Source organism: Leuresthes tenuis, unplaced genomic scaffold (assembly GCF_036924035.1).
Source record: "Leuresthes tenuis unplaced genomic scaffold, fLeuTen1.0.hap1 SCAF_17, whole genome shotgun sequence".
NCBI classification, from domain to species: Eukaryota; Metazoa; Chordata; class Actinopteri; order Atheriniformes; family Atherinopsidae; genus Leuresthes; species Leuresthes tenuis.
In genome coordinates this window covers 1,818,081-1,838,357 of record NW_027325371.1, presented here as the reverse complement: position 1 = coordinate 1,838,357, position 20,277 = coordinate 1,818,081, and the positions used below count along the sequence as shown (strand labels likewise).

General features: G+C 42.1%; 1 protein-coding gene across 1 annotated transcript; it reads right to left on the bottom strand.

The window, feature by feature from the left end:
- Positions 1-10,222: 10,222 nt before the first annotated feature.
- On the bottom strand, positions 10,223-18,036 carry LOC140272668 (NLR family CARD domain-containing protein 3-like). The gene is made up of 11 exons (XM_072368062.1): positions 17,761-18,036; positions 17,560-17,676; positions 17,124-17,279; positions 16,497-16,575; positions 16,127-16,334; positions 14,664-15,979; positions 14,056-14,567; positions 13,592-13,765; positions 13,277-13,450; positions 11,346-11,392; positions 10,223-11,219 (listed from the first exon to the last, which is right to left on the bottom strand). The coding sequence occupies exons 1-11, from the start codon at positions 17,826-17,828 to the stop codon at positions 10,615-10,617; spliced, it is 3,456 nt and encodes a 1,151-aa protein (XP_072224163.1). The 5' UTR covers positions 17,829-18,036; the 3' UTR covers positions 10,223-10,614.
- Between the last annotated feature and the right edge of the window lie 2,241 nt (positions 18,037-20,277).

Genomic DNA, 20,277 nt, shown 5'->3' with positions numbered 1-20,277 from the left:
GTCTGATGTAACTGTTTGCTGTGAATCTGTGTTATCTACAAACTGAAATGATCTGAAAAATAACTCAGTTATTTTCTCTCCTTTTAACAAGTAAACAGAGTATTTAAAACATATTTATCCCTGTACTTACACAGCTTTGTTGGAGGCTTTGACCACTGGCAGCAGCCTCAGAAGAGCCTCCTCTGAAGCAGAGTATTTCTTCAGGTCAAACACATCCAGATGTTTTCCTGATGACAGTAAGATGAAAACCAGAGCTGACCACTGAGCAGGAGACAGTTTATCTGTGGAGAGACGTCCTGAACTCAGGGCCTGTTGGATCTCCTCCACCAGAGAACGATCATTCAGTTCATTCAGACAGTGGAACAGATTGATGCTTCTCTCTGCAGACAGATTCTCACTGATCTTCTTCTTGATGTAATCAACTGTTTCCTGATTGGTCTGTGAGCTACTTCCTGTCTGTGAGCTACTTCCTGTCTGTGTCAGCAGGCCTCGTAGGAGCCTCTGATTGGTCTGCAGGGAAAGACCCAGGAGGAAGCGGAGGAACAGGTCCAGGTGTCCATTTGGACTCTTTAAGGCCTTGTCCACAGAACTCTGATGGAAGAGTCGAAGAGAATCTGCAGATTGATCTTCTGTTGTTTTCATCTTGGAGGATGTTTGTTGTTCTTTCTGCTGATTGACACCAGAGCGAAAACCGAACATTTTTCTCAAAGACTTTAAAGGAAAAGATATTTGTGCCTTTGCGATAGGAGCTTGTGCACTTATTTCTGTTTGACTGTAACTTCTCTCAAGACTCTTTTTTGAATCTTTAGGTATCTGGGATAATGATGATGATGATGATGATTGTTGTTCTCCCATCAGATTAACTCCAGAGCTGATGAAGGTCAGATGGACATGAAGAGCAGCCAGAAACTCCTGAACACTCAGATGGATGAAGCAGAACACCTTCTCCTGGTACAGCCCTCTCTCCTCTTTAAAGATCTGTGTGAACACTCCTGAGCACACTGAGGCTGCTGAGATATCGATGCCACACTCTGTCAGGTCTGATTCATAGAAGATCAGGTTTCCTTTCTGCAGCTGCTCAAAAGCCAGTTTTCCCAGAGACTCAATCATCTTCCTGCTCTCTGGACTCCAGTGTGGATCTGTCTCAGCTCCTCCATCATACTTGACCTTCTTCACTTTGGCCTGGACCACCAGGAAGTGGATGTACATCTCAGTCAGGGTCTTGGGCAGCTCTCCTCCCTCTCTGGTTTCCAACACATCCTCCAGAACTGTAGCAGTGATCCAGCAGAAGACTGGGATGTGGCACATGATGTGGAGGCTTCGTGATGTCTGGATGTGGGAGATGATGCTGCTGGCCTGCTCTGAATCTCTGAATCTCTTCCTGAAGTACTCCTCCTTCTGTGGGTCAGTGAACCCTCTGACCTCTGTCACCATGCCAACACAGCCAGGAGGGATCTGATTGGCTGCTGCAGGCCGTGTGGTTATCCAGAGGCGAGCAGAGGGAAGCAGGTTCCCCCTGATGAGGTTTGTCAGCAGCACATCCACTGAGGTGGACTCTGTAGCATCAGTCAGGGGCTCCTTGCTGTGGAAGTCCAGAGGAAGTCGACACTCATCCAGACCGTCAAAGATGAACACAACCTGGAACTGTTCAAAGCTGCAGATTCCTGCTGCTTTGATTTCAGTAAAGAAGTGATGAACAAGTTCCACCAAGCTGAACTTTTTCTCTTTCAGCACATTCAGCTCTCTGAAAGTGAATGGAAACATGAAGTGGATGTCCTGGTTGGCTTTGCCTTCAGCCCAGTCCAGAGTGAACTTCTGTGTTAAGACTGTTTTCCCAATGCCAGCCACTCCCTTTGTCATCACTGCTCTGATTGGTTCATCTCTTCCAGGTGGGAGTTTAAAGATGTCTTCTTGTCTGATGGATGTTTCTGCTCTGCCTGCTTTCCTGGATGCTGCTTCAATCTGTCTGACCTCATGTTCATCATTGACCTCTCCAGTCCCCCCCTCTGTGATGTAGAGCTCTGTGTAGATCTGATTCAGAAGGGTTGGGTTTCCTGCTTTAGGAATCCCCTCAAACACACACTGGAACTTCTTCTTCAGAGCAGATTTAACTTTACCTCCACAAACTGCAGCAAAAAGTTCTGAATGAAGACAAGAAATAACATCAGTAAACAGACATTTCCACCCTGTAAAGAATGAGTATTTGAACATGTGTTGTTCTGTGAGCTGAGACATCAGTAAATGTGTCATTTATCCAGCAGGTTAAATCTTTAGAGAAATCCTCTTACTGCTCTGCAGACGCTCAGCCAGCTCCTCCTGCTTCATTCTCCTCAGGAAGTGAACTGTGATCTTCACTAATGCCTCTCTGCTCCACCTCTGCTCTTCATCCTCACCCTCCCTCTGACTCTCTAAGCATTCTGGGTAATCTGGACTCAGAACCTTCTGGATCTTCTTCAGCTCCTCCTTCACAAAAGTGAGCATGTTGTCCTCCAGCAGCTGGAACAGAATACTATATGAATGAGCCAATCAGGCTGAAATCATGGAGCCAAACATCAGATCCATGTTGGACACACTGACAATCCGCTGGTCTGCAAAGTGCAGCCTGGAGATGACTGTGAACACAATAGATGGAAAAGTAGCTGTTGTACATGTACAGACCATAAATATGGAGTCCAGCTGTGTCTGATGCTGCTGGGCAGACTGACCACTGGGAACCTCTGAGCTCTGCTGGTCCACTCTGTGGAGGAATGATGAAGAATGAGCTCACATTGTGTCTGTCCACACAGAGACAAACACAAGGTAAAGGTCCATGAAGGGATGTGTGGATGTGAACAGTGAACGCAGCCATAAAGCAGCTGATTAACTCTGAAGCTGCACATCAGCAGCATCTGTGTTCCAGAAGATAAGAGCTCAGTGTGTCTCTAACAGTGGGAGGAAGCTGGTGTCAGATGAAGCAGTTTGAGGAGGAAGGGACACAGAACTGTGTGAACAGACAGAAGATTTGTGTGTTTGTGAGGAGTCGAGCTGACGTGTTGGTTGGATTGTAGCTGTAGTTTCTAAAATACAACAAGAGCTTCAATCTGGAATCAGTTCATTGGTTTTATTGAACAGAAACGAGTCCAAAGAAATGATTTTCAGAGTCTTCACTGACCAACTTCTTTATATTTAGGTACCACTGATGCAGAGCTGGATGCTGAACAGAACAGATCATCTGGGACTGTAAATATCCTGTGTTACATTAAACTAGCTCCATAATTAACACGTTTTTCTCTGACTCAGCCTAAATTAAATGATATTATTTCTTTTCCTGCTGTTCACATGTTGACAGAGAAACTGATGCTGCAGCTAACATAAAGTGATGAGTGATGAACGGGTGAATGATCATCATTCTGTCACAGAATGAGCTGTGAAAGCCTGATTGGACCCTTTCTCTGCAGCAGATCCACATCTCAGGAAGCTCAGGTGACAGTCTTTCATCGTCTGTTAGAAAAATATTAGACCTAAAAAAGTCCTTATCTGAGACTGAAAGCTGAAGTTATTTAGAAGTTAAAGTTATTGGTTGATATTTTAATCATGTTAGTATTTTATTCACATTATCTGTGTGGAGCTCACAAAGACACCAAACCCAAACTTCATGTCTTTGGGATTTCAGATGGTTGCTGACTCGTATAAAACTGGGTCAGCAATCGATGAGGGAATTAATGAAGAACTGGATCCATAAGAAGCATCGATAATGACTTTGTATTGATCAGTTCTTATGGATTCCCATCCCTAATCTGTGCCCCTGAACTCAAACTCTCTGAGTCTGAAATCATTTCAGATCCTTCTAAAAACTTTCTTCTTCGTGAAAACCTTTGAAAATCTGTTCAGACATTTTACCATCAAAGTTATTATTGATCCATGTGACTCTGTTCATGTGAGACTGTTTGTGAAGCAGCTGACATTGTTCAGAACATTTATTTTAGAAACAGCTCCTCTATAATAAATATCATTCTTAATATTTTCCTCACTGAAAGAGACCTGTTTTAACATCCATTCTTTCCACTCTGACAGTTTCACATGTGAACATGAAATGATGTGAATAAGAGCTCACATTAAACACAAGTTGGAATAAGAACTGTTCAGACTGACTCTGGAACATTTTACAGTGTTACACCATTTACACTCAGCTCACCTCAGAGACCGTGAACGTTGGTCTGATTTAAAGTCAATAAGACGATGGTTTGACCTGTCGCTCCTCATGGACACACAGCTGGGTTCAGGTTCAGGTTCAGGTTCAGGTTCAGGTTCAGGTTCAGGTCTCTGAAAGCTGCTAATAGGAAAAAAAAACACTTGTTTAATTTAAATTTACATGTTCAGTAAAATTCAGTTTGGATTAAAAAGTAAAAATGTGACAGAAAATGATTGATTTTGAATAAATCAACAGAAAACTTCACTTTGTTTTAATAAAGAGCAGAAAGACTAAAGTAAACATCACATTACACACATGATGCAGCTGATTAATCTCATCAGAGACATCAAGAACTGATCCAAGTCTGAAATAATTCATCTGAACCATGATGCAGCCTCCACTGAATACTGACAGATACTCACTGTTTGTCTGGTGGAACATCATGTTGGAAATTAATGAAGTCTTCCTTGGACCTGTTGCTCTTAAAGGACACACAGCTGGGTTCAGGTCCAGATTCAGCTGCAGATCCAGCTTGGTTCCTGTGAATAAAGGTGGTTTGGTGATGTGAGCGCTGAGCTCTGACATGGAGAAGAGTCATGGACAGTTAGAGATGGTGGTCTCACCTCTGAGCTTTGCTCTGGCTCTCATGTTCCCCACACAGAGTGGTTTTAGTGTCCTCACACTGATCCATGCTGCTGGATTCACATCAGCTCACACACACTTTCTACCTTCATCTGCAGAGGAAACACAGATCATTCATCTGCACATCAACTCAAATCCTCTTTTCCATCATCTGAGCTGTAAACAGATCAGCTGCTCCTCCACTGATTGGCTCTGATTCTCTGTTTCATATCAGTGTCTCTGAATGCAGTCAGACAGGAGTGTTGAGGCAGAGGAAGCTGCCATCAGCTGCTGTACTTCCACTACCTGTCCACTAGGTGGAGGCATGGAGCTACAGCCCAGCACACACCTCATGATCCCGATGACCATGATGAAGGATTCTTTAGTTTAGTTTTCAGAGGACTTTTTAACAGCAAATACAAACAGAGACAGATGTTACATCTTAGCTGTGTGTCAAAAGTCTAAATACTGAGAAAAAGGAGCTGAAATTAAATCAAACATGTTAGAAAATGGTACGATCCACCTCAGGGGTGTTTGAGTATTTTTCTGATCATGAATGTGATAAATATATTTATATAACTTGTCAGTATCATGTCTTCAAACATAACGTGAAAATTGGTAAAAGCTGGGAAAACTCATTGTAAATGCATTCAAATTCATGTATAATGGGACAAAAATAGCCGTATTTGGAGAGAGATTTGGAGTTATGAGACTTCAATTTTAACTCGTTTTCTTGATTCTTTCTCACGGCAGCAGGATGAGTCGCAGCTCACATTTATAGTAAAAATGTAAAACCAATCGCAATGACTTTCAAATTGGGTGTAAGGACACAAACCCTGTGCTCCTCTGCTATGACACACAGCCGTCTCCATAGCAACTAATCTGCTGCTGCTCCTTATAAGGGCCAAGATGGCTGCCTTGTTTACGCCAGCCGCTGAGTGTCTGTCTGCTCCATTACAGTATGACTGACAGCCTTACATGTCTGTACACGACACATCTCTGAATGTGATAAATATATTTAACTTAAATAAAATAAAACATGAAGCAGTTTGTTTGAGAAGGAAACAAACAGAAACATCAGCTGATCATCATGCTGATTGATTCCAGTTAATCAATAACCTGATCATCGTGTAGATTTGTCTTCAAACACAAAGTGATCAAAGTTTGTTCTGAAATAAGAAGCGAACATGTTCTCCAACATTACAGAGCAGAAACAAACAGGAAACTCACAGATTGTTCAGAGCTGCAGAAGAAGAAGACTCTCCACTCGACAGACTGAGACACAGGTGAGCTGCTTCCTGGAACCAGTCAGAGCAGAGTCCACCTGTGATGGAGGCGGGACAGATAGAAGCTGTCTGACCAGTGGAGTTCATGTTAAAACACGCCTCCAAGCTCCTGAACAACAAACTCTGATCTGAAAACATTTATTCAGCCGTTCTCTCTGAATGTTCTCTGAGATTCTCCAGAATCGCCGTCAGAAACATTAAAACCAGGCTTTGAACTGGGATCTGTTCTGTGCAGCAGCTCTGTAGTTTTAGTGCTGCTGCAGATGCACCAGATGTGTGCAGCTAGACTGAAAACATCTGTCATCATGTGACAAACTGTGAACACATCAAGGTGACATCTCTCTGGTCTGCAGACCAATCAGAGCCATCCTGGATCCAGCTGTCTGTGTAAAACTGATGCTAATAAAATGTTAAAGTCCTCTCTCCTGTGTATCTGCATCAGCTCCAACAGCGGTGCTGTAATGCTGATGATGGGATGAGACACGAATACCACAGTTTTTCAGATTTACAGTAAACTGGAGCTGATTTATCTCCTACAAACTGGATCAGATCTTTCCAGGACTTTTCAGTTTCCTTTTCTTTGTTCAGATATTTCACCTGCAGCTCTGAACCTTCAACATTTAAAGGGAAACATCCTGTGTGTTCATTAGAAAATAAGAGTAAAGAGATGAAGAAACTAACAGAGTCAAGTTTGGTTTCAGTGTGAGAAAAAAGGCCAAAAAGAAAGCGGGCTGATTCATTTTCATTAGTTAATGTTACAGCTGGAGTTGATCTGATCAGCATCACATCATTACATGATGTCATGCTGAGAGCTTTCAGCTAATCTGCCTTATAGGTTAGTTTGAGCTGGAATTCAGCAGCTAGTTTCATTTAACAGGAAATAGAGGAAACACAGTTTATCCAACTGTGAGATCTTTCAGACAGCCACACCTTCGTCTCTTCAGCGTGAAAATATGTCGTCGGACCGGTCAGACTCGGTTAAAGCCAGATGCTGACGCCTGAAGACATTAACCCTTCTCATGATGCTCAGAGGGAACAAACAAACACTCTGTTTCTGTTTCCATGTGTCACTGTTTGGCTGTTGAAGCTCTGATGAACAAAGTGGACTCTTCATTGATCTGGATTTATCTCCCTCTGGTGGTGAAAAGATGAACCTCATGATGTCAGTTCAATGAACAGATTAAATGATGTGTTTTTAAACACTTAAATACTTCAGTGTAGTTATTAAAGTTGTAATAATGACAGTTGATAACCACATGAAACCATGAACTGAACATATAATATCTAATCAGGTTTAGAGTCATTGAACAGAAAGAGCTCAACTCAAAGCAATTAATTATTCAATTCGATAAAAGCGCTACAGGTCGATGTTTTCCACATGATTCCACATCCATTCCATATTTTTTTACCATCCTCACCGCTGTCTGAGATTCTCTTTTGTTAATATATTTTGTCACTTGTTTCTTTAGCGTAGAATAAAGTTTTCTGTCTACAGTAGAAGCAGAAAGCACAGCAGCCTTTTTAGCCTCATCCCTTTTAAACATCAAACTCTTTAATTCATCATCAGTCCAAGGAGCACTTTTGGCTTTAACTGTAAATTTCTTTAACGGGTCATGATTGTTAACAATTTTAATCCAAATATCCATAAATAAATTAAGAGGTATCCACATCATTAACAGTTTATATATCACCCCATTGAATGTTCACTGAGAAAATTCTCCACATTAAATGTTCTATCAGTTCTTTTCATTATAATTTTGGGACAGGCTGTAGATGGCTTTGTTTTCCTGGAAAAAGCAACACAGTTATGATTTCTGAAGCCAACTGGTACAGAAACAGGTGTAGAGCACATATCAGGAATACTACAGTAAATATGATCAATACATTTTGATGTTAAAGATCCTTTACTGTGAGGAGAAATTCTTGTAGGTTGATGCATTAATTCAGACAAACCACAGGTGTCAGTAATAGATTTAAGCTTATTCTTCAGAGGACAGTTCTCAGACAGCCAGTCAATATTTAAATCTCCCAGCCGGTATAGCTCTCTGTTGTCCTCAGTCGCTTTGTCCAACATATTACAGAATACATTTAAATAATCTATCCTGGCACTTGGTGGCCTGTAACAACAGCCAACAAGTATTCGTTTTAAGGAGTTCTACCTGCAGCCATAACACTTCAACATCATTAACCATCAGATTCTGTCTCAATTTCACAGGAAAATGGCCACATACAGTAATACTGATGTTCTGACCAACATTACTCCTCTTACTGCAGGATTCTGGCTCTAATGTTCATCAGTCTGATAATGAGAGAGTCAGCAGAGAGATAACTGACTGATATGAACTGATTAAAGGTTCTTCAGCTTCTTTATTTCTTTTCAGTTGAGACAACATCTGTTCAGAGTTAGACATCAAAATGTTTCATATGTTAAAGTCATCGTCAAACAACAAGTTTACTAAAGCTGAAGAAGAGCGGTTGATGACGTCACTCTCCTGCGCCGCTTGGTATTCTTTTAAAGAAACTCTATTGTTCTACGTAAATGTGCAAAAAGCACAGCACACAAAACATTGTACAGATACAGCAGACTCCCGAGCCATCCCACCAAGAACTGTGAAAGAAATTGTTTTCAGATATTATCTTTATGGTTGTTAGAAAATTTAATGGAGAAAATAAACTGCCTGAGCTCACTGTGAAAGGCAACAAAAGAAGGTTTTCTCTGAGTAAATATACATTTATGAATGTGAAATTTCGCCATCAGTATGATGAGGTTAATAATAAATGTTTTGTTGAATTTTTCTTTATTTTTGTTGAAGTCAAAGAGCCCAAACAGAACATCCCTCTGATGTGGAGGCATTGGTTATTTCTATATTCTATAAAGACTTTCTGTAAAAAGGGAGTCAGTTCAGCAATGAAAGATTTCTAAAATTCAGCTGTTAGTCCATCAGACCCTGGAGATTTATTGTTTCTGAGCTGATTGATGGCTTGCTGCACTTCTACAGCAGATAAAGGCCTGTCACAGGATACTTTATCTGCTTCACCTGTTGTCTTAACCCACAGGGAATTTAAAAACTATCAGCTGCCGATTGACAACATTTGGAACTGTACAGGTCTTTAGAAAAATGAGAACAAAAACCTGCTATTTTACGATGATCTTCAGTAACAGCTCCGTTAATACTGAACCTACTAATATTATTGTTGGCGGCATTAAAGATTAAAGAAGTAATGAGTGTTTTGTTCTCCTTCTTCTCACCATTTGGAGTGAGACCTGATAAAGGCACCCTTTGCTTTCTGGAAATATAAGTCATGGAGTTTGATTTGCAGGAGAACGAGTTCTTCTGTTTCTTCCTCTGTTGAGGAGTTGGGTTTTTGCTGGATAAGTTAGTTCTGCTCCACACAGGCTTCAACTCTTCTGCTTTTCTCGCTTTGACAGCTTGAGCTCCACACTTTCCTAAAAATGTTCCCAACTCATATTTAAGGAGTTCCCAATTAGTCCCAAAAGAGTTTTCATTGTTTGCTTTGGACCAGTAAAATGAGGTCATATCCCTCATCCTTTTTTAGTTTCACTATTTTGTAGCATAGAGCAGTTAAGTTTCCAGTAACTGGAACAAATGACAGGTGTTAAAGCAGTGAGGACATTAATAGAGATGCATATTAATGTCATGCTTACATCATCCTACATACATTTTAAAGGAACAGGCAGAACAGAAAAATGTGGAAATAAAATCTTTATAAAATAAAAAAAGCTTTTTTTTTTTATTTTTCAAACTAAAAAGCTGCAATTTGTAAAAATTATACATTTTCATCGATGAAGTAAAGTTTTTAGATAAATAATTGAACGTTTTATCAAAAAGTCTAAAATCATTAAAAAGTCTAAATGTTCAGATACTAAATACAAATTTAATGTAAAAGAGAAAATATCAAAATTATTTTTGAAAACATTTGTTGAAGATTTTAAAAATTCAACATTTCAAACACAAAGTCAAACATTGTGAGACTGAATGTTAAAAATAATGATGTAAAATGATGTAAAATATCAAAAGTCTGCGATCAGAAATCAATAATTCAGTCTATAATTGCACATTATCAGGATGAACCCTGGCTGCTCACCAACCTTCTGCTCATTGGAGCAGAACCAGAGAAGATCTGTCAGCAGGTTGGAAATTCATCTGGGCTGATTGCAGCTCAGTGATTCCTCTCTGATGTCACAGTTTGTCACATGTGCAGCAAACTAACTGCAGCTGACAGCAACTGAATGGTCTCAGCTGCAGTGAGCTGCAGAGAAACACAACATACTGATATTCAGTGTGAAGCTTTGACTGGAAACACAGAAAAACAACATCCTGGAAGAATGGCAGCTTCCATCTTTAAAGGACTGGAAGAGGAAGAAGTTTCCAAGGAATCATTCAGAAGAGTTTTAACCAGAAACTGACTGAATCCATGAATCTGAAAAGGTGTTTCTGAGTGAAAGAGACAGACATGTACAGACTGAACTATCTGTTCAACAGTGATTCTCTGACAGGAGGAAACTCTTTGTGCTCAACACAGAGACACTGAGGAACCAAGTGACCAGGACCTGAATCCAAACCCAGGAAGCAGAGGTTCTTTAGTGAATGTGGTGTTGAAGGTGTGGAGGTGGATCAGTGTGTCAGAGGAGACTCTGTAGAAGGACAGAGTGCCAGCAGGACGGTCCACATACACTGCTGCTCTGTGAGAGACTGAGGAGGAGGAGGAGGAGGAGGAGGAGGAGGAGGAGGAGGAGGAGGAGGAGGAGGAGGAGGAGGAGGAGAAGGAGATGAGTGTTTCTCTGTTATTGTGCCAGACAGAGTAACTTAAGTAACCTAAACTATCAGAGCATCTCAGACACCAGGACTGATCGTTCCATCCAAACACACAGTCACTGTATCCTCTCCTGCTGATTCTTCTGTAACTCACTGATATATAAACCTCTCCTCTCCACTCGACCTCCCAGAAACAGCGACCAGTCAGAACATTTCTACACAGCAGCTGAGGCCAGCCATTAAATCTGTCTGGATGATCAGGATAGGACTGAACCTCCTTCACATGTGTCACCTTCCTGTTGTTGTCAGACAGTTTCAGTTCTCTGTTCACTGTGTTTGTGTCGATGGTGAGTCGACAGGAATCTGATGGAGAGAACAAACACAATCCAGCTGCAGTTATTGATCTATCATCTGTTCACTTTGATCAGTGAGGGATGTGACAGTGTGAAGATGGCTGGATGTCATGAATCAGATGAAGAACACACTTACACTTCCTCAGACCTGGTGTCAGCCATCGTTCTCCAGCAGGCTCCACCCTGAAAGGAGGAGGCGGGTCAGAGCAGCACCGTCTCTTTCAGCATGCACACATGGACATTACATGGCTCTCACACACACATTGTTCTACACTGAGGAAGATGCTGACTGCTCATGAGTCCTTCACACAGCCCCACTTGGAAAACACAGAAATATCCCTTTAACTGGATGAGTAAAGTCTCTGAATCTGCTGAATATGTTTCCTTACAGGCTGAACCAGCAGATGATTGCTGGTATGTATGTTTTCTTTGTGGCCCATTTATCTCAGAAATGACCTGATAAACCTCCATCATTCTGACAGATCCATGCTGTTTTAAGGGGACACCGGCTAATGCTGGCAGACATTTCCTCCTCCTCCTGACAGAGGTTTGCTCCTCCCTCGCTGCTCCTCATCACTTCTAACCAGCTCATGAGGCGGTGAAAGGAAAAGGAGCCGACTGTGTCTGAAGTTATGGAAATAGGTTATGAAAGTATGAGGACAGTATGGGATGTTTCAGAAGTTTCATCTCCACTTCGGATCAGACTTAAATTACACTGAAAACATCTGTACGCACAGTCTGAGGAATGTGTGAAGTGTGCAGATTCTCTTTATTTAATGCAGGAACATCTGTATGAGCGGTTTGTGTGTGAGATGGACTCTAGACCCACCCAGGGTGGACCTGCCTCTCGCCCTGTGGCTGCTGGGATAGGCTCCAGTTCCTGCCACCATGAACTGAATTAAGCAGGTAGAGAAAATGGATGAATGGATTTATGCATCTGGTCCCTGGACTTTGGATAATTCTGGATGGATCTAAAACTGAATTATTTGGACACTGTAACAGGGAACTTGTTTGGTGTAAACTAAAGGCAATATTTGAGCAGAAGAACTTTAAACCAACAGTGAAGCCTGAAGCTGTAAATGTAATGGTTTGGGTCTGAGGCAGGGCCCGGTCAACTCTCCATCACAGAATCCAACATGAATTCTTCACCATTTCAGAGGCTCTTTGAGGAAAATGTGAGACCATCTGTCCAGAAACTGCAGCTGAAGCAGAGGTGGACCATGCTACATGACAATGAAAGAAAACATTCCAGTAAATCCACCAAGAAACTTCTCCAAAGGAAACAGAAACACAGGGTTCTGGAACAGCTCAGTCAAAGCCCAAAGACAAAGAAGATTGGGAAGACAAGACGAGGAAGATTTCTCTGAATCTGAAAATCACATTTATGTCCATTCAGAGTATGACAGTGAGTTTAAAACAGGATGAATTTGATGTTGAACCGATGCCAATGTGAGCAGGTCAACGGCAGCAGCACCAGTTCATCAGCAGCCAGTCAGCAGAGGCCCATCAGCGCCAGAAATGTGGACGTCATTAAGTGGGGAAACTGCACGGATCACCTGATGCAGCTGGACTGAGAGGTCAAATGTGTGATCTGTAACCATTTCTAATTTAAACCCTGACTGTGTGTTTTTAACTCCTAACTGTGATCATTGGTGAGTGAGAACGAACTAACAAAGTGAACGGACTGTGGACAACATGTCAGGTTGGTCTGAACTCTGACCTGGGAGTCAGCTGACTGACGTTTAACATGAACATCATCACATAGTGAGATGTAAGCTGTGTCTCTGTAAGAGGGAAAAGTCAGGAAAACAGTCATTCCACAGTTTTTCACCCTTTATGTAGAAACTGTGATGTTTTTGAGCTGCAGACCAACATAAAGCTGTTAAATGTTCTGTGTAAAGATCTGCTTGAGTGAACAAAGGAAAAAGGCTCCTACATGTAGGTTCATATAAAACTCAGAACCAGCATGAAGCAAAAAGACAGGGCTGAGTGAAGGACAGAGAACATGTTTCCAGCTCTTCCTCCTCCATCAGACATTGTGTGATGCTGCAGCAGACCTCTCCATACCTGAGAGTGTCCAGCCTCCACTGTGGATCCTCCAGTCCAGCTGATAGCTGCTTCACTCCTGAGTCTCCTGGATGGTTGTAGCTCAGGTCCAGCTCTCTCAGATGGGAGGGGTTGGAGGTCAGAGCTGAGATCAGAGAAGCACAGCCTTCCTCTGTGATCAGACAGCCTGACAGGCTGCAGAAAACAACACAAATGGCAGATACTGAGAGAAAAGACACCAACAGCAGACACCATCCTGAACAGGTCAGCTGTTCATCCATGACTGTAAAGCAGAATTAAAATGATCAGCAGTTGAACAGCTGAATTAATCCTGACCTGAGAGCTTCCAGGTTACAGTTTGGACTCTGCAGTCCAACAGACAGCTGCTTCACCCCTGAATCCTGCAGGTTGTTGTTACTCAGGTCCAGTTCTGTCAGACTGTAGGACTGGGAGCTGAGAGCTGAGGACAGAGCTGCACAGCTTCTCTCTGAGAGGTTACAGTCACTCAGTCTGAGGAGGAATAACAGGAAAAGAGTTAAGTTATGTAATTATTCATTATTCACATTAAAGATGGTTGAATTAATAAATAATGATGACATTTATCCTAATTCTATATTATAAAGTGTTGCCACATTCTTGCAGCGTGTTTCTTTCCTCTTTATGTGAACTGATCTGATGTAACTGTTTGCTGTGAATCTGTGTTATCTACAAACTGAAATTATCTGAGAAATAACTCCGTTATTTTCTCTCCTTTTAACAAGTAAACAGAGTATTTAAAACATATTTATCTCTGTACTTACACAGCTTTGTTGGAGGCTTTGACCACTGGCAGCAGCCTCAGAAGAGCCTCCTCTGAAGCAGAGTATTTCTTCAGGTCAAATACATCCAGATGTTTTCCTGATGACAGTAAGATGAAGACCAGAGCTGACCACTGAGCAGGAGACAGTTTATCTGTGGAGAGACTTCCTGAACTCAGGGCCTGTTGGATTTCCTCCACCAGAGAACGATCATTCAGTTCATTCAGACAGTGGAACAGATTGATGCTTCTCTCTGCAGACAGATCCTCACTGATCTTCTTCTTGATGTAATCAACTGTTTCCTGATTGGTCTGTGAGCTACTTCCTGTCTGTGAGCTACTTCCTGTCTGTGTCAGAAGGCCTCGTAGGAGACTCTGATTGGTCTGCAGGGAAAGACCCAGGAGGAAGCGGAGGAACAGGTCCAGGTGTCCATTTGGACTCTGTAAGGCCTTGTTCACAGAACTCTGATGGAAGAGTCGAAGAGAATCTGCAGATTGATCTTCTGTTGTTTTCATCTTGGAGGATGTTTGTTGTTCTTTCTGCTGATTGACACCAGAGCGAAAACCGAACATATTTATAAAAGACAAAAAAAGAGATTTTTGTGCCCCGACAGGAGCTGATGATGATTGTTGTTCTCCCATCAGATTAACTCCAGAGCTGATGAAGGTCAGATGGACATGAAGAGCAGCCAGAAACTCCTGAACACTCAGATGGATGAAGCAGAACACCTTCTCCTGGTACAGCCCTCTCTCCTCTTTAAAGATCTGTGTGAACACTCCTGAGTACACTGAGGCTGCTGAGATATCGATGCCACACTCTGTCAGGTCTGATTCATAGAAGATCAGGTTTCCTTTCTGCAGCTGCTCAAAAGCCAGTTTTCCCAGAGACTCAATCATCTTCCTGCTCTCTGGACTCCAGTGTGGATCTGTCTCAGCTCCTCCATCATACTTGACCTTCTTCACTTTGGCCTGAACCACCAGGAAGTGGATGTACATCTCAGTCAGGGTCTTGGGCAGCTCTCCTCCCTCTCTGGTTTCCAACACATCCTCCAGAACTGTAGCAGTGATCCAGCAGAAGACTGGGATGTGGCACATGATGCGGAGGCTTTGTGATGTCTGGATGTGGGAGATGATGCTGCTGGCCTGCTTCTTATCTCTGAATCTCTTCCTGAAGTACTCCTCCTTCTGTGGGTCAGTGAACCCTCTGACCTCTGTCACCATGCCAACACAGCCAGGAGGGATCTGATTGGCTGCTGCAGGCCGTGTGGTTATCCAGAGGCGAGCCGAGGGAAGCAGGTTCCCCCTGATGAGGTTTGTCAGCAGCACATCCACTGAGGTGGACTCTGTAGCATCAGTCAGGGGCTCCTTGCTGTGGAAGTCCAGAGGAAGTCGACACTCATCCAGACCGTCAAAGATGAACACAACCTGGAACTGTTCAAAGCTGCAGATCCCTGCTGCTTTGGTTTCAGTAAAGAAGTGATGAACAAGTTCCACCAAGCTGAACTTTTTCTCTTTCAGCACATTCAGCTCTCTGAAAGTGAATGGAAACATGAAGTGGATGTCCTGGTTGGCTTTGCCTTCAGCCCAGTCCAGAGTGAACTTCTGAGTTAAGACTGTTTTCCCAATGCCAGCCACTCCCTTTGTCATCACTGCTCTGATTGGTTCATCTCTTCCAGGTGGGAGTTTAAAGATGTCTTCTTGTCTGATGGATGTTTCTGCTCTGCCTGCTTTCCTGGATGCTGCTTCAATCTGTCTGACCTCATGTTCATCATTGACCTCTCCAGTCCCCCCCTCTGTGATGTAGAGCTCTGTGTAGATCTGATTCAGAAGGGTTGGGTTTCCTGCTTTAGGAATCCCCTCAAACACACACTGGAACTTCTTCTTCAGAGCAGATTTAAGTTTACGTCGACACAGAGGAGCAAAAAGTTCTGAATGAAGACAAGAAATAACATCAGTAAACAGACATTTCCACCCTGTAAAGAATGAGTATTTGAACATGTGTTGTTCTGTGAGCTGAGACATCAGTAAATGTGTCATTTATCCAGCAGGTTAAATCTTTAGAGAAATCCTCTTACTGCTCTGCAGACGCTCAGCCAGCTCCTCCTGCTTCATTCTCCTCAGGAAGTGAACCGTGATCTTCACTAATGCCTCTCTGCTCCACCTCTGCTCTTCATCCTCACCCTCCCTCTGACTCTCTAAGCATTCTGGGTAATCTGGGCTCAGAGCCTTCTGGATCTTCTTCAGCTCCTCCTTCACAAAAGTGAGCATGTTGTCCTCCAGCAGCTGGAACAGAATACTATATGAATGAGCCAATCAGGCTGAAATCATGGAGCCAAACATCAGATCCATGTTGGACACACTGACAATCCGCTGGTCTGCAAAGTGCAGCCTGGAGATGACTGTGAACACAATAGATGGAAAAGTAGCTGTTGTACATGTACAGACCATAAATATGGAGTCCAGCTGTGTCTGATGCTGCTGGGCAGACTGACCACTGGGAACCTCTGAGCTCTGCTGGTCCACTCTGTGGAGGAATGATGAAGAATGAGCTCACATTGTGTCTGTCCACACAGAGACAAACACAAGGTAAAGGTCCATGAAGGGATGTGTGGATGTGAACAGTGAACGCAGCCATAAAGCAGCTGATTAACTCTGAAGCTGCACATCAGCAGCATCTGTGTTCCAGAAGATAAGAGCTCAGTGTGTCTCTAACAGTGGGAGGAAGCTGATGTCAGATGAAGCAGTTTGAGGGTTAGTTAGTTCCTATATACTGAGGTTCAGCTTCATATTATTGATCCATGTGACTCTGTTCATGTGAGACTGTTTGTAAAGCAGCTGACATTGTTCAGAACATTTATTTTAGAAACAGCTCCTCTATAATAAATATCATTCTTAATATTTTCCTCACTGAAAGAGACCTGTTTTAACATCCATTCTTTCCACTCTGACAGTTTCACATGTGAACATGAAATGATGTGAATAAGAGCTCACATTAAACACAAGTTGGAATAAGAACTGTTCAGACTGACTCTGGAACATTTTACAGTGTTACACCATTTACACTCAGCTCACCTCAGAGACCGTGAACGTTGGTCTGATTTAAAGTTAATAAGACGACCCAATGACCTGTCGCTCCTCATGGACACACAGCTGGGTTCAGGTTCAGGTTCAGGTTCAGGTTCAGGTTCAGGTTCAGGTTCAGGTTCAGGTTCAGGTCTCTGAAAGCTGCTGATAGGAAAAAAAACACTTGTTTAATTTAAATTTACATGTTCAGTAAAATTCAGTTTGGATTAAAAAGTAAAAATGTGACAGAAAATGATTGATTTTGAATAAATCAACAGAAAACTTCACTTTGTTTTAATAAAGAGCAGAAAGACTAAAGCAAACATCACATTACACACATGATGCAGCTGATTCATCTCATCAGAGACATCAAGAACTGATCCAAGTCTGAAATAATTCATCTGAACCATGATGCAGCCTCCACTGAATACTGACAGCTACTCACTGTTTGTCTGATGGAACATCATGTTGGAAATGAATGATCTGATCCTTGGACCTGTTGCTCTTAAAGGACACACAGCTGGGTTCAGGTCCAGATTCAGCTGCAGATCCAGCTTGGTTCCTGTGAATAAAGGTGGTTTGGTGATGTGAGCGCTGAGCTCTGACATGGAGAAGAGTCATGGACAGTTAGAGATGGTGGTCTCACCTCTGAGCTTTGCTCTGGCTCTCATGTTCCCCACACAGAGTGGTTTTAGTGTCCTCACACTGATCCATGCTGCTGGATTCACATCAGCTCACACACACTTTCTACCTTCATCTGCAGAGGAAACACAGATCATTCATCTGCACATCAACTCAAATCCTCTTTTCCATCATCTGAGCTGTAAACAGATCAGCTGCTCCTCCACTGATTGGCTCTGATTCTCTGTTTCATATCAGTGTCTCTGAATGCAGTCAGACAGGAGTGTTGAGGCAGAGGAAGCTGCCATCAGCTGCTGTACTTCCACTACATGTCCACTAGGTTGAGGCATGGAGCTACAGCCCAGCACACACCCCATGATCCCGATGACCATGATGAAGGATTCTTTAGTTTAGTTTTCAGAGGACTTTTTAACAGCAAATACAAACAGAGACAGGTGTTAGATCTTAGCTGTGTGAGGCTTTAATAAAGCTGATCAAAAGTCTAAATACTGAGAAAAAGGAGCTGAAATTAGATCAAATGAAACGTTTGAAAACAGGAAACAGGTCAACAGCAGAAACTAAAGGATGATGTTAAAGAATTATTTTAGTCTGAATGTAAAGTCTGACTGAAGCACAATGAACTCTGAACATCCTCATCATCATCAGACTAAACAAGTTAAATATATGCTGCATCACAGCTTCATCACTGACATTCAGCTCATTTTATTCTGAAAGAAGAAGACTCTCCACTCGACAGACTCAGATTGGTGTAAAAAGACCTACAGATATTTAATAATAACAATAATTAATTAACTAAAACTGGCTACATGAAATAACGCTGTTGACTTAATTAGTTAAAGAGCAGTCAGCTAATACCTCCCAATGCCAAAGAATCTTGTAATTTCATCAACTTACCAGAGAAAATACTTTAGAAACACCAAAAATAAACAGCGTTCAATGGTGGAACTGCTGCGGTTTGGAACTATGTGCAGCTCCATGATCCACATGACTTCTGCATTACTTTCTTTCTGTAGAAGTCTGAGGGAGTGTCGCCTCTCTGCTTTTACAGCACTGTTCAGGGCTGCATGAACCATGTGACGGTGTGTTGGTTAGTTGTGAGAATGCTGATTAAGCATTCTCACTACAGTGTTCCTGTTTTTTTTCTCCATATTCCCAGTTCTTTTGTCACTTAACTACTCCTGTATACTTTCACTGATTTCAACAAATTTGGTCTCAAAACGTTCAGCAGGTACAGGAGATGGCTGCTGTGACTTTTGGTATTTCTAGCTTTTATACTTTTCAAAATATTAAACTTTTATATGAATTTTCCCATCTTTTAAATGAGTTGGAAACGCTTCAAACCCTTCATCCTCTTTTCAACCCATACTTCTGCATACTTCCAGTTAGAGACACCATTCAAACTTTAAACGGGTCACAAGACATTCAGCTATTACCAAATGGTTCAGCTTTTTCAAATATTAAGCCAATTTTGAAATATCACAGCTTCAAAAACATGAACATTGTTGCTCCTTCTTGTTTTTATGAATGGGGAGCCAGCAGAGTGAGGCACTGATCATTTTCAGCTTGTTCTGATATTCAACTAAATAATCAAACAAATTCCTCTAACTTTCTTATAGTTTAACTTACACAAAGAAATTACACCCTTAAAACATAGCTGAATCTCTCCTCTCAGTCAATGTTATTACCAAAGAGATGACATGGGCGTAGGTTTGCGTATGGGCGGTATGGACATGTCCAGAACCAATATTTTGAAAGAGCAGATTTGTCTCTACCAATAAACTGAACCAACTGTATGTCTGTTGTTCACACAATCATTCATCTGATGTACGCGACACTTCACCATGTATTGCATTAAGCAAACATCACATTACACACATGATGCAGCTGATTAATCTCATCAGACACATCAAGAACTGATCCAAGTCTGAAATAATTCATCTGAACCATGATGCAGCCTCCACTGAATACTGACAGCTACTCACTGTTTGTCTGGTGGAACATCATGTTGGAAATTAATAATATCTGCCTTGGACCTGTCGCTCTTAAAGGACACACAGCTGGGTTCAGGTCCAGATTCAGCTGCAGATCCAGCTTGGTTCCTGTGAATAAAGGTGGTTTGGTGATGTGAGCGCTGAGCTCTGACATGGAGAAGAGTCATGGACAGTTAGAGATGGTGGTCTCACCTCTGAGCTTTGCTCTGGCTCTCATGTTCCCCACACAGAGTGGTTTTAGTGTCCTCACACTGATCCATGCTGCTGGATTCACATCAGCTCACACACACTTTCTACCTTCATCTGCAGAGGAAACACAGATCATTCATCTGCACATCAACTCAAATCCTCCTTCCTTTTAAGGGTTAACATGTTGCTGAATAACTTTTATCTTTAGTAGGATCTACTCTTTCATTCTCAACCAGTCTAAGAATCTGGTTAGATTTTCATCAGCAGGAGCAGCTCTTTACAGAGTTTTTATGAACGCAGCCCCTGATTTTTAACATCTCCTATAAACTAACTTTTAGACA